Below are 22,458 nucleotides of genomic sequence, written 5' to 3'. Positions count from 1 at the left end.
CACTGCCCTATAACCCGTTCGTTTTCCCCCTTTGGTTGAACCAACTTTCTATTTTTCCTTTTTTTTTTTGTTTTTTTTTTTTTTTTGGGATATTTATACGTCAGGCGATCCTTTATATTTACTGACATATCTTGTTACATGTTCTAGCCGCGATCGTCAATGCTGGTTTCATCTTTTTTACCTTCATTATCTCGTTGCCTGCGATAATGCTAGGAACGGTCCGAGTTTGGCTTAAAATCCATGGCTGGTTCGTCGTTGCAAGCGGCATTTTCACCCTTTGTTTGGGGTTGAGCATCTGGTTCGAAACTCTCACAACGCGGTCAAAATTAGAGACTATGTGGAATGCACAGCCTGCGGCGATACAAAGCTTGCTTCAGCAAAGGGTGCGTTGTTGAGATATATATATCGATATATATCATCATATATTTCGTTGAAGAGAGTAGTGGAAAAGAAGTTATAAGCTATAAGAACAGATACTGACGACGCAAATATCCTCAGTTCGACTGCTGCGGCTATCTAAACAGCACTTCTCCGCCATTCCAAGTCGATCGAATATGCCCGAACCCACTTGTTGCTGCACAGAAGGCAGGATGCGTAGGACCCTTCTCCAATTACGCAAATCACTTTCTTGATGTTATTTTCACGGCGGATTTCGGTGTTGTCGGTGAGTTATTTGATTTCCGTTCCTTCAAGCTTGAAAATATATAAATTATGTAACGAAGAGGAGGGGAAAAAGCGGCCCAGCGGGATTTCTTTCCCTCAAATCTAACTAATTGCATATTCATAGCCATCGATGCTATCCTCCTCCTGTGCATTGCGATTGTCCTCAAGGACCAAAAGGACCGCGAAAGGTACCGCCAGATAGATTTAAAGAATGGGTTCGAAACTATATAAGTAAATGGCCTGGATGATTGTTTGCCACCAAGCGAGAAAGAGAGCATTCATAGGCCAGGTTCATGTTTTGGTTTATGAGCCAATAGAAATAATAACTAGAGGCTTGCTCGCTAGAAATGAACCTGGACAAATATCTAAATGTCCGCCACGGTACAAGAAGTAGAGGTATTCTATTTGCTGATGATATTCGACCCTTATATGAACATTACGTTTCTAGCATATCATTTCCTCTTCCCTATGCAACCATATCTTGTCCCATCTCGTTCGTTCTCCATCACTCTGTTTACTTCTGTTCGAAAATATCTCACGTTGTTCCTTCCAGCGTCAGTTACTGTATTATTATTATCCTACCAGCCCTTTCAATCTTGGCCCCTCGGGTAAATAAGTACAGCGACAATATATCTATATATATACATATACGCAGTCAATGCTCAGCTACATCCACGTTTTGATTGTTTGTTACTGATAGTCTCAAATAATAGATGGGTATGAATATTCGACTTTGAGTCTTTGATTTAATTCAAATATAGCAAACAGCGCCGATATGAGGAGCAGAACCTACAGGCAGCGCGCAGAATAACAAACTATATTCACAAACCACTCAACACGCGAGAACATGGGCTATAATGGAATACAAATGGAATTAGAATGGCCGATCCATTGAGCGAGAAAGAAGGGAGAATTAAAAAGGAGCAAAAGAAATCGGATTTCAAAAGGCGAAATGAAACGGAGACAAAGGAGGGAATGTGAATGTGGAATGCGATAAAAATAAGTAAGCAATGAACATAACAAGCCCCGCATAACTGGATGTTAAAATAAAGCAGTCCAAACGAGCTACTCACCTAAGAAAACTCAACTGTGAATGAATGGCACTTCGAATCAAATTAAAGTAAATTGAGACCTCCCTCCCTCCCCCATCCCCCCTCCAAAAAAAAAAAAAAAAAAAAAAAAAAAAAAAAAGACAAGAAAAAGGAAAAGGAAAAAGAGTGAAAAACTCCGTTCCGAAGCCCATGGTTTCTCCACCTTCGCCGCATATGTCTTTCCGTATGTATATGATTTCTAATATGTATCAGGTGAGATGAAAATGAAACGGAAAGGAATAGTTTAAGGGAATACGTGGTGTCGTTAGGTATAGGCGGATATTAGTCGAAGAAGAGATGGGAGAGAGCCAATTGAAGGTAATAGTAGGGCGGATGTATAGAAATGCAGGACCGATGAAAATAGGAACCCTAGGAGCCAACCCCTGGGGAAAACATCATGTCGTCTCAATCATGCTTTTACCTGTCTTTGAATGTCATTTCGCTTTAGCTTGCCAGGCTTTCCTTCTGTTGGGTTAAGTTTCTTCTTACTCGTTGTGACAATGGTAGTTGTTGTGGCACTTGCGGGTTCAACATCGCCGCCGCCACCCGCCGAAGTAGGTGTTGAATCGGGAAACTCCATGGCAGCTGCCATGTCGGGTGTGGTTCCGATTTTGAGCTTGCTTGGTGGGGTTGGCTTCATGCTGGCGTATTTTTTGGGAGTGTTCAGTTTCTTCTTTTTGGGAATGGATCCAGATGCAGTATCGTCGTCGCCATTGGGGAGGGCTCGTTTGAGCATTGAAGGTTTTGTTGGAAGTGGCACCGGCGCACTAGTTCCGCTTTCCATCGGGGTGAGATTGCGTTTTGTTAGTCTGCCTGATAGGCCTAGACACCTATCAAGGTGTTGCGCGACTCTGGTGACGACAAAGTAGCGTGGGCAGTTTGGGCATTTCACGGTGGGGAAGGATATTTTTTCAGCGACGACGTGTTTGAAGGAGTTTGACGGCGTTGATGGTGTTGATGGTGGACTAGACGCGGGCGTGTTTGAGCTATTTGGCTGCTGTGGTTGTTGCTTTTTTTTCCTGTTTATTTTATCTGTGGCAAATGGATTACCATGAACATCATGGCCAGGCATGATGATCGGGGGGTGCTTTTTACAGTATTCTTTATACGGATCTGGTGGTGGTCTAGAGCCAATGCCGGAGGGCGGATAAAGGAGGCGGGGGAAACGACAATTAGGACATAAGATTTCTTTGGTCGTCTGAAATGGATTCCCTTTCAAGTATACTTTACCATTTTCGTAAATTGCACCGTCTGTCTCGACCCGAACGAGGTTGCTGTCTTTTTGTTTCAAGTTTGACGGCGTAGCAGCACTGAGCTCCGCAGATCCGTTCTCAAGTGCTCCCTCTTGTTTTTGGAGACGGTTTGTTTCTTCCTCACCAATTTTTTTGGCCAAGACGACAGCTGACCTCATACGTGCAATTTTCTCTTCACGGTGAACTTTTGAAACAAGGTCATGTATTATGTTGTAGAAGGTGTCATCCAGGACACTCCGTGCCTGTATAAGTTAGGTCATGCAGCCGAAAAGTCCTTGGAGCAAGAAAACAGCAGTTTGGGCTCTTACCAATTTAGACATAGTCGCAGGTATATCGGTCTCTGCCTCCGGAATCCCAGCCATGCTGGGAACTTTGCCCCCCTGCATTTGCACCTGCAATCAGTTTATATGAAACAATGGAGGGCTACACAATCCACCCACAACTCAAGATGCATGCAAATCGAAAATATGTTAAGGAGGTGTAAGAGGGCTTGGGTTGACTTAGAAAAAGCCTTAATTGCCAGAGGTTTCCGGAACTTCCGAGTGCATGTACAGGCCATAATTGCACACAAAGCGGCTTCAAAAACGGACAAAATAGATGCTCACTTGATGTCTAAAATGGACACAACGGGTTCACTTCAAAGCAACTTCTGCAAGACCCCGCCCCTTAACTGCACGGATTCTTCTGCCCTAGCCGTATAGTTTGTCTCCATGCGTTTTAAATCAACATTAGTGTTGAGAAGCAGATCCAAAGCGTGTGGCTCAAGGATGAAACTTCGACGGGTGATTTTTTCTTTCTTTCTGTCGCTTGACAGCTCCAATCGCAACTTTTGATCGGCCCAACGGCGGTTGTCTGTATGTTAGAGACGGAGGCTATCCAAAAATAAGGGAATACAAAGGAGGGCCCCTTGGACCTCTTCCTAGGCGTTCATTTATTGGGAAAATAGGTAAGGGGCGACATGTATTTCTTTGGGGGCTTTCCTGCAACACCTGGGCATAAAGTTAGACCGTGGTCACAACGTCAGCTCAAGATTAGTGAGACCTTGGGGAGTAAAGCGTACCTCAGCGTAAGTAAAAATGCCCAAAAATGTGCAGTCTACCTACCCTCTGAGCGGCAACAACGGCGGCTAAACTGTGAATTAAGCAGGCTGAGGGCGGGTGTCGTGGTATTCCTGCACGATGAATTGTCGAAATGCAAGCTCCAAGCTTTCCGCCGCGGTCTTTCTTGGAGAAACCCCGGCAGTTGGCTAAACTAGTTACTAGTAAGGAGGAGTTAGTTATTGCGATATGTCACGTTGGCTTACATATCGGGAGCAGATCTTATCTTATCTCATCTCCGCAAACCCTATTTAAGCCGCTGGACTGAGGATCAGGCTTCCATTTCTGGATTATTCAAGCTCGCCATTTGACTTTTCGTTGTATACGGCCGCTAAATTTTCTTGTGGAAGAGACAAGTCCACGCTTATCAGACACCTCCACCATCAACGCATCAGAGCTATGGCATTGCCCTTTTTTGCGAAGGGTTCAGCGGCCAAGGCCTCCCCTCCTCCCCCATTCTCCCCGCCGACTACAGCAAACAACAGAGCCAACAATAACCGACCAAATGTCAACAAGGGGAGTTTGTTCCAAACAACATCCCCAACTCCGCCGTCATTAACTTCGGCGCGCATCGGCAAGTCTCGTAACACCGACCCCGCTTTTGAACCAAAGCCGTACCCCAGCTCTCTCGAGACCATTTATACTCCGCACCCAAACGTCACGATCGAACCAGTCAAAACGGCGCACATACCGTCATTAATGCGGATTACAGGTCTTTTGCTCCCAGTGCGCTATCCAAACTCGTTTTACACGGCTACAATCACGGACTCTATTGTCGCGTCGATTTCACGCGTTGCCATTTACCATGACCATCCTGTCACCGATATAACGGCAACTACCTTTCCCACAACGGCCAAAGCACCATCATTGTCGAGTTCAGATAAGGTTATTGGCGGGATACGATGTCGATTAGAACCTCTTCCTCCACCCTCTGAGCTTTCTGTTTCGTGTCCGTTGCGGCAGGCAACGAATTTATATATACAAACACTACACCTCCTATCACCTTATCGTGGCAGAGGCATTGCCACTGCTCTACTAGACTCCTTGATATATGATTCGGCTTCACCCCCAGGGACTCCAATGCGAGCAGTATCGGGGATTGTTAGGCATTATAATATCCAGACAGTAACCGCGCATGTCCACGAGACTAACGAGGAAGCGTTGCTCTGGTACTTGGCACGCGGATTTACAATACAAGGAGGTGTGGTTGAAGGTTATTACAGACGGTTGAAGCCTGGTGGTGCGAAGATAGTCAGCCTCAAGCTTGCATGGGAAGAAGATGACGAAGATGCTAAGCCTGGGTCCCTCAATGACGCTGGGTGCAAGGATGACGAAGGCGATGACGATTGGGAGAAGGTTGAGCTGGATGAATGCGACCCTACCACGGCAGAAAAACTGGAAGAATATGTCAGGAAACGGGTGAAAAGCGCATGAACGTTGGCGAATAGTATTGTCATTGGAGCTTATACAGCGAAGAAGATCCTTGTTTACTCCAATCCAAAGTCGTTTTATGGTATCCTTTGATGCAACCTTGGGAGGGGAGTACTATGGATTACTACTAGGGCACAAACACAACTTAAGCGCTGCTTGCGGAGTTTCGAAGATTGGTGCCACGTTATCCATCCATATACCTTCTCTCTCCCGTTTCTATCCGTCAACGACCGCGTTCGAGAAGCCGAGCCAACAACGCATCCGGGAATGTAAGCGCTCCGTAAACCCTATCCGGTCTCGAGGGCGGTCTGCGGAAACGTCCCTTCACCATCCACAACCTTATATATACCTACATTGCAATCTCACCGTATCTCATAAGAGCTTCCTTCTACTCTCGAGAACTTCAAACTACAACACGTCCATGAGGTTGGCACATTTTCCGTCCGTGCTTGGCGTTATAATATCCATCGCTATTTCTCTCCCAAACGAGAGGTAACATGCGTCTGCCTCGATTTGCTAAAGTTATGTGCCATTCAAAAATCCCTTGGGAATGTATGTTGAGGGAAATGTCGTGTTTTTTTGTGTGAGTGAATGAGTGAGTGTGTTTGTGTGCGTGCGAGACGATAATTGTAATATTATCCTAGGATAGAATAAACTGCCGCACCTCTTGAACGATATGTAAATATATATATATATATATATATATATATATATATTATTTGATATGACTTGATTAAATGATGGGGACGAGGTAAACTTATGGTCCTTAGCCACATACAATGAATCCATTTTCCGGTTGGATAATAAATCATAGCCCTAGCCCGGGTATCCCCTTCCATCCAAATATATACATAAGAAAAAAGAACAAAAAACCAAAGGTACGTATATGCTTGGAGAAAATAATATGAACAATACTTATGTGTCAACCACCCTCCCCAGACAAACATATCCCACCCACCCGCCAACCACAACTCGGCCTCTCAAATAGCATAATTCTCGGTATGCAAATACAGTTCATCCTTCCCCGGATCCTTCATAACAACCCTCTGCAACTGCGCAACAGTATTCGCCACATCAATCCGCATACTAGGCGGTCCGCAGACAAATACACACGTACGCCGGCCGAAATCTTTAGCAAACTGCCGCAGCATAAAGGGGATATCCGGCCGGCCATATTCGGTACGCCAGCCGTCGCGTTTTTGCGTCGGGAGGAAGGCGAAACGCATTAGGTTCTTTTGGAAAAGTGTGGGGGTGCTGGGAAAACCGAAGTCGAAAGAGCGTGGGTCTTCCGTCGCTTGTTGTGGTTGGTGTTGTTGGTTGAAGTAATCCTCTTGGGAGAAAGGAAAAGAGGGGAACGGGTGTGCGGATCCGGCGACGGGAATGGGGGCGACGATTTCGGGGCCTAGGGAGCGCGAGTGATGAAAGGTTTGGTGGTGTTGCTGGATGAGGGCGGCTGGTAGGGCAGAAATTCCATCCTCGTTTTCGCGGCGAAGTTCCTTTTCGCGCTCTACATCCCCGCCAGCTTCCTCACGGATGAAGGCAGAGTTTCGCTTGCTAGCGACTCCCTGGAAAGCGTCATTTATCCGATCGTGTAAGACGGTGCTATGGGGCCTTGAGCGAGTTATAGTAGTTCCGTCGTAGCGCTTCGCGGCCGTGAGGTAGAATTGGCAAAAGACAGAGCCTGGAGGGGCATATTCACGACATATTCGCAATTCTTCTTTGAACCATTCCATAGTTTCCGGGCGTTTGAGGGCCCAGATAACCCGCACAGTTCGCGTGAGGGCCTTGCCGTCTCGCATTCTTTTGATTAGATCAAGGAGCTGGCTAGCGATGGCTGTAATGCCACTGCCCCCCGCAAAAAAGACTACGTCATCGAATGAGGCCATTTCCCGTCGCATGCCTCCGTAAGGGCCATCAATAAAAGCACGGTAAGTCTTATATGGCCCTTTTTCAAGAGCAATGTCAAGTACTTTGCCGGTAAATCCACCAAATGGCCGAAAGACAAGTATCATATCTCGGTACTCCTCGCCGTATTCGGAGGGAAAGTCGTCACTACATAGAGAGGCAACTGTGAAGGGGTGATTTTCGAAGAATGAGATACCTGGCATCCGTAAATAGACGTACTGACCTGGCTTCCATCTCATCTGCGTAGGGATCGTGACTTTAACCGCAGTCTCGGGCAGAATTGTGACTGCAGACTCTTCCCCGATGAGCCAGGAAATACGGAAGGGGTTAGTCCAATTGAGGAAGAACAGCCTAGCGAAGTATGACACCAGCCAGATCCCCACGGTAGAAAACAGGTAATGCCATGAAGTCAAGAAATTTTTGCAGTGCCAGAAAAGCGTTCCAAGGAACACGATGCTGACAGGTACATGTAAGGTTACGAAGAGCTCATACATCCGGCTGCGGAGCACGGGTAAGGAATGGACACAAAGGAAACAAAGCGGTGCGAATGCTGCCAGTCCAGAGGCGTAGATATACAGATTTCCAGTGCGAAGCTTCCCATATATTTGCAATCCGTCGTTCTCCCAGACAGGGGTAATATAAAATGGAATCATGTGAACAAGACTCAAAAAGAGGCAGAGGTAGCCGCCCCACCGATGCAAAACATTAAGCCGCTCATGGCCAATGCCGGTCATTAGAGAGATGAGATTTGCCTTCGAGCTCAATGCGACTATCCACGGCATCAACGCAACAGCGATCATTCCAGCACGGATAGCTAAGGGGGGAGATCCGGCTCGGATGCTGCTATAAAAAAGGGGTTGGGGTACGAAGCAGTAGAGCGTGACAAATATTAAAGCCATTGTCACTACAACGCTAGCACCCATAGACGGGGGTACGATCTCCACTTTCCATAGTCGAATAACTGGAATTGGTCTGTAGACTATCCACCTTATCAACGCTGTTAGGTAGTTTATGAATGGTAAATTCGAGATGGAAGATTCCCGTTTAGGCCCGGAAACGGAGTCAAGTGTTTCTTCAGTAGGGAAGAAATTGCGCGAAGAGTTGGCTGTGCCAGGGCTTGTCATCTCGATATCCAACTGCGGCGATGACATCTTGATATTACGGATTTCTTCCTTGTAGAGGCCTGTTCTTATCTTATCACACCAAATATTGTAAAGATAAAACAAAGTCGTCGCAACAAGCAGAATTATGGAGAAATATACCCAGCCAAGGGCATATTTACCTGATTTTATCCATGGATCCCTGTTGCTCTCTTCTATTTGTATCGGAGACTGGTAGACCCCCGGCGGAATTGCGATACGTTTCCACAATGATACCAGTGATTCCAATCTCCTGGGGAAAATCCCTGAGCGGTTCTCCAACTTGTTGAGCGGTGACATGTTGCGTTGATTTCAAAGGCGCTGCCCAAATCGCGCTGTGGCAATCATCTACTCAGGCCTTATCCAGATGGTATACCATGAGAATACGTCGACCTTCCCGACTTTGAAGATTCCTTTGCCTAGCCTGTTCAGGCTCTAAAGCATTCTCCTTGTAATCGACCAACGGCCCACCTGAAATTACTTACAATAATCCCTAGTATCCACTCCACCCTTTATAACGAGGCTATTCGCGAGAGGAACTGGGGCGCAAGACAGCCGATAAAGTGTGAGATATCCACGGAATATACAAGGTTAAAATTGTCAGGGCGGCAGCCTAAGAGCCAGTGGGCATTGACCACATCTGCGCCTGTTGTCAAGACGAAAGGTGGAGTTAGAGAAGAAAAGCGGAGGTGTCGATTGAAGCGGCAAACAACGACATGCGAAAAGGCGAGATTCGGGAAAAACTGCCGATTTCGACTTGTGTTGATTCGGCCTCGCTCCTGGAACCCACACGTGTACTTTTTTTCAGACAGTCTAACAGATATGTAGACGTCGTGCAACTGGATCCCACGACGTACCGATAACACCCCTTAAGGAGGTAATGTAAGACAGGAAAACGAAAGTAAGACCACAGCAGACCAGGCTTGGTGTGCAAAAGCGAAATATGTATTGAAACGAATGAATGTAAACATGCAAGTTAAAGACAACGGGCAGCTTGATAGCTCTTTGACAGGAGGCGTATTCGGCAAACTGTGAGTCAGATGGGTAGATATATGTTGGTTTGAGGGGAGGAATCTGTGCGGCCTCTCGGTGAGTGTATGGGTGTAGAGGTGGGACAAAAGCTACTCCACTTCCTCGGAAAAAGGGTGCTTTTAGGGTACTCAAGATTGCTCGTCGACGGGAATTGGCTGGAATTGGTGTAATGTAATGCGATGAGCGTGCGGGTAGAAGAAAGTTAAAAACGCAGAGCTACTTGGCAGCAGTCAACAGTTTGTCGTGATGTATGAAATTGTGGAGTGTGGCTGAAGGATGGTGTTTTGTTGTCTGTAAAGCCGGCGGCTGTTTGGATTTTGAGGGCAAATTTTCTTCTGTTCAAGTCAGAGGTTGGAGGATCCAAATGCCGCTCAACCGGCGCTTTTGAGGACAAAAGCTGGGAGCATGGGGGAATGCCGCGGGGGCTGCACCAGAGACAAAATTATCAGCGACAGAAAGATCTCTCTGCATTAGCTTTCCCGAAGGCGGAGACGTTTTGTTCGAATCAGAAGCGAGGATGGAGTGCTCACAATGTGATGACCAAGGATAGCATCCTTAAAAACATCCGAGCTAACTGTGGATTATCCATCAAGCTTTGTATTTGCATCTGTTCATCAGAGCCAATCAGGAAGCCTTGATACCTTGCCAAGTTAATAATCATCCATGTAGAGAGTACTCCGTACGGATATATACATAGCTTCGCAAAAGGGGAGGTGCTGGCAGATAATTCGTTCCCAACTCAAGCCACTCTTCAAGGATGCTCCTATTCAGTTGTTCCGCATCTTGCATGCAACTGTACGGAGTAGAGCCACCACGACGGGTTTACAAGCAACCATGTGTGCATACTTTCGGCAGCCATCTGCGCATTAAGTCTTGGTTGAAATGTGCCTGTTTCTGCAGACACTCTGAAGGGTACATGGCAATTACCAAAGACTGACTTGCACGACAGCTTCGGTATTGATGTCACCACATTGTAACATGGCATTCGCCTTGCACAGAATCAGTCCAACCACGATCTCAGTCGTGACGATGTTCGATACGACCTCCACGCCCTCATACCTAAACCCCGCCAATCACAAAAGATCGAAGGAGACAGGCGAATCATAGAGCTGTGTTTACCGCTCCCAGCCCTTGTTCGCGAACCAAGCGCAGACCCTGGAATCGACATGGGATTGGGGGACAGTCTGGCCCGTCCCGAGCCTGACTCGCTCCAGCCTGCAGTAGCAAGGTCTAGCGCTGTGCTTGGTCCGTGATGAGGCCGCAGGGAGGCCGTTGTTCCCCGGCCAGTGAGGAATCTGAAAGGAGAGTTCTGGGAACGACAGTGGAGGATGACGAGCTGGTCTCATCATCCTTTAGTTCCTCAGGTTGACTGTTCCAGGAGCCAGTGGAGTGATCGCATTAGGTGGGAAGGAGCCTCGCTTACAAATTTGGTCTTCTCCAGTCCAGTCCTCAAACTCTCCTCCATTCATAAATTGATTCTTCCCTCAACCTTTCTTGAGGATGACGCCTAGGGATAATAAATCGAAGTCCACCTTTCCAACGGGCGCGATTGCTGACAGCGTTGGGTTGTTTTCGCGCCCGGACTCGTCCATGTTACTTCTCCTTTACCGGGATGTTGACGATGCTGTCAGGAGGACATCCGTTCAAGGATGTTGTTTTAATGCCCAAGGCCATACCAGATAGCCGCCCTGTTATTCCTTCGCGATCGAAGATGTCTCGTGGCACAAATATTGGCGTCATTTTAGCAGAATTGGACTCATCTGGGATCGCAAGTTAAAAGAAAAGCGTGCAAATGCCTCCTTCCAAAACATACGAACTACAATGGCGTTCTTCTCTCTATTTGCTACACGCTGAGTGAGACGCCCCAAGCTTCTCTACTTCAATCTGCATTTTATTGATCGTGATACAGTGGGTGGCGGGGTTTGGTGTTGCAATCTATGTTGCATTTTATTTCCCAGTCAACCTGTGGTACATGCCGAGTTCGTCACTACAGGTACGGAGTACCCCGCGTCTGAATCTGACTCCAAGAAGTGTCGGTATTTCCAGAACCACTCGGCAGGGATAAGGTTAAATATGCAGGATACACCTTTGTCCCCTGTTGCTGTTGAATTTGGCTATCGATCCATTCTTATTTTCCTAAGTGCCTTCGTCCCTGGTTGCTTTACATCATTTCATGGATGCTTTTGTTAATGTGGTTTGAAAGAATAGGAAGTCAGCAATTCATCTGGCATGCTACTAAGAACCTTATGATGCCTAACGATCACGGAGATCGCGGAGATCATCCAATTCATCTTCCCATGGGCTGTCCTCTCAGTGCGTTTTGATAAAGTTCAGCAGGGATCCCTGCAGCTTTTCCAGAATAGAATTGACACCAGCTATGATGAAGCCGGAAATTTGATATGTCTCAAATGGCCTGCTGTTTTTGGTGACAATTTGTCATGCCGTTTAAACATTTGTTCAGGCGTGGTGTATTTAGGTCGATTCTAACCGCTCGCAAAGACATGATCCAGCCAGATAGAAGTTAGGACATCAGAACCTCCCTTCAGCTCATCTTCGGAACGATGGATCACATCAAAGTGGCGTCCGAGGCCAGCGGCTCCATTATCTTTTTCATGATATGAAACCGATTTGGTCGTTCACCGATAATATCGATTCCAGGGCGCCTCATATTGATGTCGCATTGTCGCGGCTGTGGTTCGCATTCGTTTGTCAGCACATAGACGGAATATCACATGTCCCAGTTCGAGTCAGCTCGCAGTGGTAATAGTTCGGATACGAAACTTCTCAGTAACCATTCGAGAACCAGCATATCTTTGAGAATCAGCATCTTATGACCTGTGAACCCGTGAATTAGAGTGGACCCAACATAACTCCCGAGACTATTGGCTGAATCAATTTATTCCCTCGTAACAGACGGGGATCCAATTATATAACAATATATTGTAAGGCATGCAGCGATTCGATTGAGGAATGAAACATCAATTGTTTGACAGTGGATATATCATGTGAACAATGTAAATATCCACCGCCTTTGCAGATATTCTGCCATCTCGGTCGTCCGTATCAAAACAAGAGAGAGCAAAAGTTAAAATCAAACTATCACCGATGAGAACTTCCACACCTAGATGGGCTGCTGAATAGCCTTAATCTATTAGAGAAAATGTATACCTGAATCGCTTCGCCCTTAGAAACAAAGCAATGCCTCACATTTCGAAAACAATGTCTTCTTCAGCGGCAGTAACCTCAGCCTCAACTATAACTCCCGACTCCGCCAAACCCTTCCAAGGAACCCCTCCATCCCTCTCACTACCTCCATCCCAATTCGCCAGACTTCAACCGCATTCCTACCTCCTTGCGCACCTTTCACCTTTCTCTCCAGATTCAAGAACCCCACTGCGCGTTAACGGGCGCGTACCGTCCCAATTCCGCCCTGTATCCATCAACACAGGCTCACTCACACATACGAATGCCAGTGCAGTGGTTCGCATTGGAGACACTGTCGCGGTATGTGGTGTGCGCGGTGAAATTCTCTCGACGAATGATATAGCTGCATGGAATGTGTCGTCGTCAGATTCGACCACGCCAAAGCGGAGGAAAGCTGGCGAAATACGAGCAGAGCAACAACTACAACAGAGACAACAACAGAGACAACAACACCAAAACGAACCAGTGGAAGACGAGGACGAAGGTGGTGATGAAGACGACTCCGAAATCCACACCTTCAATCTCCTCGTCCCCAACCTCTCGCTCAACACAGGATGTACCCCCAGCATAACCTCATCTGCCGCCCCTTCAGCCCTCGCCCAATCGCTCTCGCACAAACTTCTCTCCCTCCTCCATATCACCCGCCTAGTCCGGGCCTCCGATCTCCGCATTCTCCGCCACCCACCCGACCTCACAGGTATATTAACCTCCGACAAATCCCAACGAGAACAACCTCAAGAACCAGAACCGGAGAGCGAACCAGAAATAAAAGCCTTCTGGACCCTCTACATCGACGTCCTCATAATCTCGCACGCAGGCAACCTCTTCGACGCGGCATGGGGGGCCATAGTCGCCGCCCTGCGCGACACACGCCTCCCCAAAGCGTGGTGGGATTTGGATAGTGAAATGGTGCTGTGTTCCGACGATGTAGCTGAGGCGCGGCCGCTGAGACTCCGTGGACTGCCGATTGCGAGTTCGTTTGGAGTGTTTGAGGCGGACGAGATGGAGAGGTGGAGGATTCCGATGGCGGTGGGTACGGAGGTGGAGGCCGGGACCGATTCTGGGAAATCGAAAGTGTGTGGGGAGGAGGGTGGTGGTGGTGGTGACGGTGGCAGAAGGCCTCAGAGGTGGATATTGGCTGATTTGGATGGGTTTGAGGAGTCATTGTGTGCGGAGAGGGTATGTGTGGTAGTGGATAAGGAGGCAAAGGGGCGTATGAAAATTCTGAAGTTGGAGAAGAATGGCGGGTTAAGCGTTGGGAGGAGGGAGATGAGGGAGTTGGTTGAGTTGGCAGCCGGGAGATGGGAGGAATGGAAGGACTTGCTTACGGGGCGGTGATTTTGGGTATTCTTATTGTCCCGTACCACTCCTCCATCCAGTCCATGTACTTGCAGAAGAGGATTTAGTAAGTGATTAGATGAATTTATTTAATCGCTTTTTAGCAGTATGTAGCATGGCATGCGCAATTCATAGATCCACTTTCTTTTTTTTTTTTTTTTTTTTTCTCATTTCAGCATTATTTTAAATCCTGAGCTGGCGAGAAGATAAACCATTAGAATGCGCTGAAGAGGAGCCGAACCAAAGCTATGTGCCGACTCAGTGGAAGGCAAAAAAGAAGTGAATATACATGTGTATGACCGTGTCATCTTGCTACACATATATCATCATATCGTTAAGTCTCGCAAATATACATAGCCAAATGTAAACTGTACCTGAATCCCTATACAAATGTTTCATACAAATCACCAAACTCCGATGAAAACTGCAAATTCAAATGGAAACGATATTAAACATACTCAACAATTCTATCATATGTGTATCATAGATACGAATAGGCTCAGCTGCATAACATTCATCATTAACCATACATACTCATAATACCCATACCTTCTACCCGGCCCTCCGCGTCCTCCGCTTCTTCAATACGGGTTCTTCGACATCCGCACTCGTCCCGGCCGCTACAAGGACAGGCGCAGAAGTGGACAATGAAGACTCGCTTTCGTGATCTGAGATATCGAATTCTTCTTCTCCCTCCTCTGTTCCATCTACCCGCTTCGTAGGAAGACTTACTAGCAGATTTATGTCTTCGTCTTCTCGTCGGTCATTGCCATTGGGGGTGGTAATTTTCCTATACTGCCGCTTTGACTTGGGGAAGGAAATGGAAAATAATACTAGGTCTATAGACGTGGAAGTTTCTTGTGCTGCGCGGTTATCAGTCTGGTCCTTATCCTTATCATTGCGATCCAATTTCTTAGATAAGGGCGCCGGGGTTTTGAAGGTATCCTCTTTGTAAAACAGCTTGCGGACGACTCCGAAAGGTGAAGGAAACGTTTCTTTTTCCTTCTCCCTCTCCTTATCGTTATCCTTGTCACCGGTATTATTTCCCCCCATATCAGCATCTTTGTCTTCTTCCTCCTCAATCGCATCGGAGAAATTCCACATCTCTTTGATATCGCCTCTGATGAGGGCAGTTATCCACAGAGATCCAAGCACACCTGGGACAAGATAGAGAAGAGCGGGTTGGGCATGGTTGGATATCTGCATTGCTAACAGCGTAACCAGCATGCCAACTACATACCCGACAAGGCTAGCATGGAAGTATGTCTTGGGAAAGTTCTTCGCTTCGTGGGACGTGAGTCTTCCATCCAGGAGCTGAGGATGAACGATCGGTGAATACCTGGATGCGGATGCGAACCACGTTGTCCAGAAACGCTCGCCCCAACGGCCCGTTGCACTGACATATGGGATCTTGGCAGGTTGCTTCAATAAAGCGGCCTTTGACTTGTAATGAAGGAAAAGATCAAACCGTAGCGCTAAACCGATAACCATGCCCGGGATCACAATATCGCCCAACCCCAGCATAGCCATGCGGCTCAGATCAGGATCCTCCCCCGGCGCTGCAGGGCGCGGGAAAACCAACTTGATTGGTATATCCAGGCTCTGAGCAACCGTAACCATCAGCGGGGTGAAAAAGACGAAATAAATATCATAAAAGAACAAGGCACCAAGAATCAGCGAGGCTGTCCAGAACGTCGTAGGCGACATGAACTGCATGGCTCCGTAGGAGACACTGAAGCCAAAGAAATTGGTTAACCACCACGGCTTCGTCACGAAATTGAAGAAATACACGGCCACGAGCGCAAGGATGGTACTTATGACGTCAAATATCGTGATGCGACTTTTGACTTCGACGATGGCGTGGATGTAGGCGCGTACCGAGGCTTTCTTATATGCGAAGTCGCGTAAGTGCCAGAGGGTATTCAAATATGGGGGGGGCAAAGGAATTTTTCCTAGATAGCCCGGTAAAGGTGACCTGCGATGCTCCTCGTCCTCTACCACTGCTAGAGGTAAGTCGTCATGTCCCACAGGTACAAAAATCCTTCTGCGATGGTTTGCTTTCCACAGAAACCCATCCAGAGCGTAGTGGGATGGGAAAATCAATGATCGGAACAGCGAGAATCCGTCGCGCAGGAATGCAATCGCGAAGACGGTTCCTGCCTGCGTGAAGTAAAAACCTAGGAATTTGTTGAGGATAGCTGGGTCCTTCAGCCAATTGATCAGGAAATATAGACCAGCCAGGGTGAGGCCGGCCATTACGGGAAACATGATGGCGTCAGATGGCTCGAGGCCTTCCATTTTCTTCACGCTGGTTTCCTCCTCTTCATCTTCCTGGTCGCTGTCTTCTTGGATTTCCCCATCAATAGCTGATTCATCATCTCCACGTTTGCGTTTGAGTCTGGTTGGCTTGGCTGCCGAGGCGGGTCGTGTCAAGGACGCATGGGCTCCGATGTAGATGGGGAAGAGCGTGGATAATAGAAGATGGGTGTAGGTCGGTATGAGAGGTTTGCAGATGTCAAGCTCGAGCTGGACTCGGTCCAGTAACTTCATGAGGACGCCGGAAGCGTCCATCTTGTGGAGGGTCTCGAGGGCCTTGCGGGCCTCGCGACGGAGGACACCTGGCAGAGTTACTACTTGGCGGGCCCCTTACAAGATGTGAACACAAGCGTTGGATATCGTTTTCTTGTTTGCCCAGAGGATTGTCAAATAGCATGTATTTCCGGGATCTGACGCGGACTGGCAAAGGGAATATGGGATGGCGTTCTGGGACTGGGAACTGTTGATTTCGTTTTTGTACACTGTTCGTTCGCGAGCTGCGGACAATGGTACACACGAACCAATGTAGTGAGAATTGTTCTTAAGAAGCTTACTTATAATGGGGAGGTTGACATGGTCAAAACCACGCCGAAGGTTATTCCGGCCCGAAAAATTAACCATGTTCAACTTTTTATTCACACATTCAACTGTACGCTCAAAATTATCAGTGCATTCTATTGCTATTGTCAGTTGTTTGCTCTTCCCTCTTATTTCTTTGACTTTCTACTATTTTTGCTTGAATCCGCACATATTTTCTAGCTCTGAAGGGATTTATATTTTGAAATAAGTCCTTCCTCCTCATTAGGAAATAGTATGCACTATATATGTGCAGTGTAGTTTGCTAGATACAGGGATGATAAGTGGGTATCCCCTCGTCGGTAGATTTTGTGCAAATTAGCGTGGTTTCGATAGTGTATATTATACGAGATCTTATTGAGCAGCTAAGGTATCTTTCGATATTAGTGTATTTTATAAACCCTAATTAAGGATTCGCACTGTCACTGTCAGATTGATGAAATTCCTCCCAACATTGAGTTTTCAAACAGAGAGATGTATTTTGACAAGCTGAGCAATCAAAACTTGATTGATCTGCTCTTAATCATTTCTGCTGTTCTATCTTTCATTTATACTGACACCAGGCACAAATTAGGCATTTTGATAGTGAAATTCATTGATGATTTAAATCTTTATTTGATTGTTTGATAGAGAGATTATCATGAATCTTAGATGCAAATTCAAAGAGCTGTTGATAAAGCTTCTCATGAAAGCTTATATGAGAAAGCAGATCCTTCTTAGGGACTCTCTGCTGCTTTTTATATAAATAGTAAAGCTGGTAGACATTAACTGCTGCAGAGTCAATAAGTCAGTAGAAAATAAAGAGCCAGGTCTGATAGATAATTCTATGGCTAGTATATGCTGCACAGTACTGATTTGCTAGGTTCACTCCATTCATATAATGATTGTAGTCATCTATCATGACTGGGATTTTCAGCTTCTTCTGTGGCTGACCTTCAAAATCTTTTATATATATGACATGATGAGAGCTCTCCAGGCCGCTTCGATACGTTCAATAAAAATGTTCGAGTGAATGAATGGTGCTTAGTGCTAATATCATATTATTATCTTGCCATGCAAGACAGAGAACCTTCTTTTGTTCAATAGCATATAGAGTATTTCATGAAATAAGTGCTGTATAATCTCTAAGCTCTGTGAAAACTGCCGGAGTCCGATTTGAATGAATAATTCCACATACATCATATCTCTTTTCATGTAGAAATTTGAATAGTGCAATAGATGAAAAATAATTATTTAGATAAAGTGACTAAAAAATTACCTGCTGAGTGATAGAGAATTCAATGATCAGTTTTATAAATGACTTTGTAGACAGCTCTGTGAGTGGCTCTGTGAGCGGCTCTGTGGGCAGCTCTGTGGACAGCTTCATGAACGGCTTTATGAGCGGCTCTGTGGCCGGTATAGAGATAGTGGAAAGCTGTTGAAGAAGATTCATCATCATAGATCCCATCTTTGTTAATTCTGAGAATTGAAACATAGACATTATACTTTGTTGATGGCTTGATCAGAAAAAAAACCATAAATAACTATGTTCTGTTAGATCAAATATCTTATATTTTCAAGGAATTGATTTAAAAAGCATTTTGTAGATGTGTTGACTCCATTTAAAACATTTAATCATTATTTCATTTATTGAAATTTTAGAGTCAGAGGTGTAGTATTTTCAGCATGCTGTATGGAATTCAGTAGCTAACAGCTCTATCTTATATCATCAATTTTTATTTTAAATCTTAAATCAGCAGGCTTCACAGAGGTTTCATATATGAATATATCATTTAAACTGTTGAAATCATGTATGACTTATATAAAATTGAATGGAATAAATAGAGCTCTATTTCAAATCATTTCATCAGTATAAATCAGTCTGTTGAGATTTATAAACTCTTATATAGAGAAAAAGATTTATAAAAACCTTTATCTCTGCTAAATTAATCTTTTTCCATTCTCATGACTGAATAATAAAAGTAGAAGTAAAAGATGTTTTCATTATTATTTTCATTATTTTTATCTTCATTTCCACATCAGAGAGCTCTGAAGCTTTATTATCAATATCTTCATTCTCTTTCTTTAATTTTGTATAGAGATTTGTTAAATTGCTAATCTGTTGAAAGCATTTCTTATTGAAAAACAAGGTAAACAGAATGTAGAGACTCTCAATATTAATATCTATAGAAAGATTGAAAACTGAGTCTCATGAAGTAAGTTGTATAGAAAAGAATTTAATTGATTTTAATGATGAAATCTTAGCAATGACTTTCTCAATAAATTTCTTTCATTTTTTAGATGTTTTTATATGAGTTGGAGAATCAATTAGTTATTTAGATCATAAGGATTGATTAATATAAGAAAATTACCTTTTAATTTAGCAGGTGTTTCAGCGGATTCCATGTTCGCAGGTGGATATCATGAAGAGAGGCCTGTAGGAAGGCCTGCAAGTAGCATTTCATTGTGTTGAATTTCATACATGATTTGAATGCTTGGCTGAGAAACACGCATCAGTGGATTTCAATAGCCAATAGCTGCTCATATAAAATTCTATGGGATTCTATTGGCCATGCCAAGGCGCCGGTGCAAATTTCCATACGACTAATTGAAACCACGCTAATTTGCACAAAACCTACCGATGAAGGGATACCTTGCCGGCGGCTAGACCAGAAAAAAGTCCATAAATAGCCATGTTCTGCTAGGCCAAATATCTTATATCTCTGAGGAATTGGTTTATTAGGCATCTTGTATGTATGTTGACTCCGTCTAAAGCATTTAACCATGATCTCATCAATAGAAATCTTGGAGCCAGAGGTGTAGTATTTTCAGCATGTCATATGGAACTCAGTAGCCAACAGCTCTACCTTATACCACCAATCATTCTTATTTTTGGCCCCCGGGCGGCGGGCTTCACGGGGGTTAAATATATAGATATATCATTTAAGCTGTTTAAAATGTGTATGGGTCATATAGGATTGAACAGAATGAATAGAGCTCTGTTTCAGATCATTCTATCAGTATAGATCAGTTTGATGGAATTTATGAACCCTCATATAGAGAAAAATATCTATAAATACCTTTATCTCTGCTGGATTGATATTTTTCCATGAATATTGTTGGATAGAAGGCTTTAAGAATATAGAAATTTCAGAAATCTCTATATTTTAAACTTCCTCATTCTTCTCTATTTCTGAAAGCTCTGGAGTTTCATCATCAGTATCTCTAGCATCTTTCTTTAGTTTTGCATAGAGATTAGTAGAATCACTGATATTTTAAAGGCTTTCCTCAGAGAAGAATAGAGTAAATAAAACATAAGAACTGTTAATATTGATATTCATTGAAATATTAAGAATTGAATCTCATGAGACAGGTAGTATTGAATGGAATTTCACTGATTTTAGAGGTGGAAGTTCTGCAATAACCTCTTCAATAGGCTGTTTTCATTTTCTTGACATTTTTGTATGAACTAGAGAATAAATTAGTTAGCTAGGTCATTTGAATTGATTAATATAACAAAATTACCATTGAATTTAGTAGGTTTCTCAGTGGATTCCACATTCACAGGTTGAGGGGGTTTCATATTCGCGAGAGGGGGGTGGGGGGGGTGTTCCATATATTCCTGAGTAGGGGTTCTTTATATTCGCGGATAGGGGGTTCAAACATGTTGGATTCTCAATGCGTTGTTGAGATCTACATGGGATTGTTCATCAGTAGATCTGAATGACCAATTATCAATCAACAGAAGATTCTTATTGAACGTCTTTTTCATCTCATCTGCTCTACGGGTCGCGATCTTGCGATTGGCATCCTTAATAGTGAGGACTCCGCCTACTTGCACCTGCCTGCGGGAGGATTTGACGACCCGACGTCTATTTGCTCAATAATGACCTGCAAATTCACCCTCACGGTGCGCGTTCAATTCCGCCTGGACCATGCTACCCTTGAAGATCTTGTCCAACCGCCTTGTCAAACCAGGTGTAAGGGTATCCTTCACATCTTGTAAGGCCTTGGCTGCTGCATCGATTTGGCGACGTAGTTTTGCAACTGTCTCTGGGGAGGTTAATTGCGAAGAGGCAGTTGACGGTCGATCTGCAGGCGGCGGGGTAAAGTGATTGCATACATCACCATCGCCATCGTATATGTTGAGATCCGGGGCATCATCAATGGTAAGAGGTCTCAATCGATTGAGAATTATATCGCGATTAACTGGATACATTCCGCGGTCGGCAAAGCCAGCTCTCACAGTGCCAGGTTTGAATGCTTGCAGTCGGACGCTCTCCAGATTAGCAAGGAATTGTCTGCCACCATACTGCTCATATCCGTAGCGGGCGGCCTCATTAACTGCCTTTGTATGATAATGCTTATACTGCTGAAAAGGTACGCCATCAAGAGGTTGTAGAATATGACTTGTATGAGATGGGAATCTGAATAGAATAATCTTATGGAGGTCGCAGTATTGGATGAATTCTTCTGTGAGATGAGAACCATGATTGTCCATTAATAGCAGTCAATGACTGCCCATTTGACACTTTTTTGTCATCTTATTGAACCGCTTGATCCATTCAAATCCAATCTCATCATTTGTAAAGTCAGACTCGGATGCGGTGATGGTGTAGTTGTCAGGTAAGTTGGAGTGTGTATACCAATCCTCTAGATGGACCTTCAATTTCATTATAATCAATGGATCCAATACTGTGCCATCTGCACTGACACACTCCACCACTGTTATTAACCCGCGGGAGTATGATGACTGTATGACGGAATTTGTGTCTCTAAAGGCGGTTATAACCCACTGTCCACGTCCTTCTCCTTCTTGAAATCCAATCTCATCAAAGTTGTAGATATCGCAGGGGAAAAAGTGATATTGATTGAAGACAGCTTCATATCGATCAAACCAGTTGATAATGAAGCTTATATCCTCACAAGACATCTGTTTTGGATTCATGGGCTTTTGCTTGACCCGTTCATAATCTGGCAGGCGTTTGATGAATTGATATGCCTATATCTTGCTTACTGTGGGAGGTGCGGTCTCTGGATCTGTATGATGCTGTCTCAACATGCGGTTCGCGGCGGCTTCGATATGCTCGATGGTGGGCGGGCAAAAATTAATATCCAACTGATGAATCCATATCTTAATTGCCTCCTCCTGGCTGTCATTCAATGCTCTATTCAGTGGAACCCTCATAGTCCTTGATTTCTTCCCGTTGATCCTCCCATACAAGGTGGCATATGGGACTTTGAATTCTCGCGACAGAGATGTGATTTTTAATTTTGAATTGCTTTTGTACGCGTCAACAGCTCTTTGCAACTGCTCCTCAGTGTAATTAGAAGATTTAAGCATGGTTATAATTAATGATGATTATTTGAAGATGAAGAATGAAGATATTGATAATATTTTCCGTACGCTGTGGTTTTCCGTACGCTGTGGCGC

At 44.9% G+C, this 22,458-nt stretch overlaps 7 protein-coding genes across 7 annotated transcripts; 3 read left to right on the top strand and 4 right to left on the bottom strand.

The window, feature by feature from the left end:
* Positions 1-206: 206 nt before the first annotated feature.
* On the top strand, positions 207-894 carry HCAG_03204 (hypothetical protein; the record flags this gene model as incomplete). The annotated part of the gene is made up of 3 exons (XM_001541057.1): positions 207-383; positions 499-664; positions 788-894. The coding sequence occupies 3 exons, from the start codon at positions 207-209 to the stop codon at positions 892-894; spliced, it is 450 nt and encodes a 149-aa protein (XP_001541107.1).
* Positions 895-2,163: 1,269 nt separating this feature from the next.
* HCAG_03203 (hypothetical protein) lies at positions 2,164-3,369 on the bottom strand (the record flags this gene model as incomplete). The annotated part of the gene is made up of 3 exons (XM_001541056.1): positions 2,164-2,576; positions 2,985-3,249; positions 3,316-3,369. 3 exons carry the CDS (start codon positions 3,367-3,369, stop codon positions 2,164-2,166), a joined length of 732 nt encoding a protein of 243 aa, XP_001541106.1.
* Positions 3,370-5,184: 1,815 nt separating this feature from the next.
* HCAG_03202 (conserved hypothetical protein) lies at positions 5,185-5,538 on the top strand (the record flags this gene model as incomplete). The annotated part of the gene is made up of 1 exon (XM_001541055.1): positions 5,185-5,538. One exon carries the CDS (start codon positions 5,185-5,187, stop codon positions 5,536-5,538), a length of 354 nt encoding a protein of 117 aa, XP_001541105.1.
* A 977-nt stretch (positions 5,539-6,515) lies between these two features.
* On the bottom strand, positions 6,516-8,879 carry HCAG_03201 (conserved hypothetical protein; the record flags this gene model as incomplete). Its single annotated transcript, XM_001541054.1, has 2 exons — positions 6,516-7,587; positions 7,660-8,879. The coding sequence occupies 2 exons, from the start codon at positions 8,877-8,879 to the stop codon at positions 6,516-6,518; spliced, it is 2,292 nt and encodes a 763-aa protein (XP_001541104.1).
* Positions 8,880-12,830: 3,951 nt separating this feature from the next.
* On the top strand, positions 12,831-14,153 carry HCAG_03200 (conserved hypothetical protein; the record flags this gene model as incomplete). The annotated part of the gene is made up of 1 exon (XM_001541053.1): positions 12,831-14,153. One exon carries the CDS (start codon positions 12,831-12,833, stop codon positions 14,151-14,153), a length of 1,323 nt encoding a protein of 440 aa, XP_001541103.1.
* Positions 14,154-14,411: 258 nt separating this feature from the next.
* On the bottom strand, positions 14,412-17,090 carry HCAG_03199 (conserved hypothetical protein; the record flags this gene model as incomplete). The annotated part of the gene is made up of 7 exons (XM_001541052.1): positions 14,412-14,465; positions 14,528-14,535; positions 14,612-14,656; positions 14,688-14,811; positions 14,886-15,273; positions 15,394-16,771; positions 17,024-17,090. The coding sequence occupies 7 exons, from the start codon at positions 17,088-17,090 to the stop codon at positions 14,412-14,414; spliced, it is 2,064 nt and encodes a 687-aa protein (XP_001541102.1).
* Positions 17,091-20,904: 3,814 nt separating this feature from the next.
* HCAG_03198 (predicted protein) lies at positions 20,905-22,368 on the bottom strand (the record flags this gene model as incomplete). Its single annotated transcript, XM_001541051.1, has 3 exons — positions 20,905-21,497; positions 21,543-21,687; positions 22,042-22,368. The coding sequence occupies 3 exons, from the start codon at positions 22,366-22,368 to the stop codon at positions 20,905-20,907; spliced, it is 1,065 nt and encodes a 354-aa protein (XP_001541101.1).
* Positions 22,369-22,458: the final 90 nt, after the last annotated feature.

This window comes from Histoplasma capsulatum, genomic scaffold (genome assembly GCF_000149585.1).
Source record: "Histoplasma capsulatum NAm1 scaffold_3 genomic scaffold, whole genome shotgun sequence".
Lineage (NCBI taxonomy): Eukaryota > Fungi > Ascomycota > Eurotiomycetes > Onygenales > Ajellomycetaceae > Histoplasma > Histoplasma mississippiense.
The sequence above is the reverse complement of the archived record's forward strand: the minus strand, read 5'-3'. Positions and strand labels throughout refer to the sequence as shown.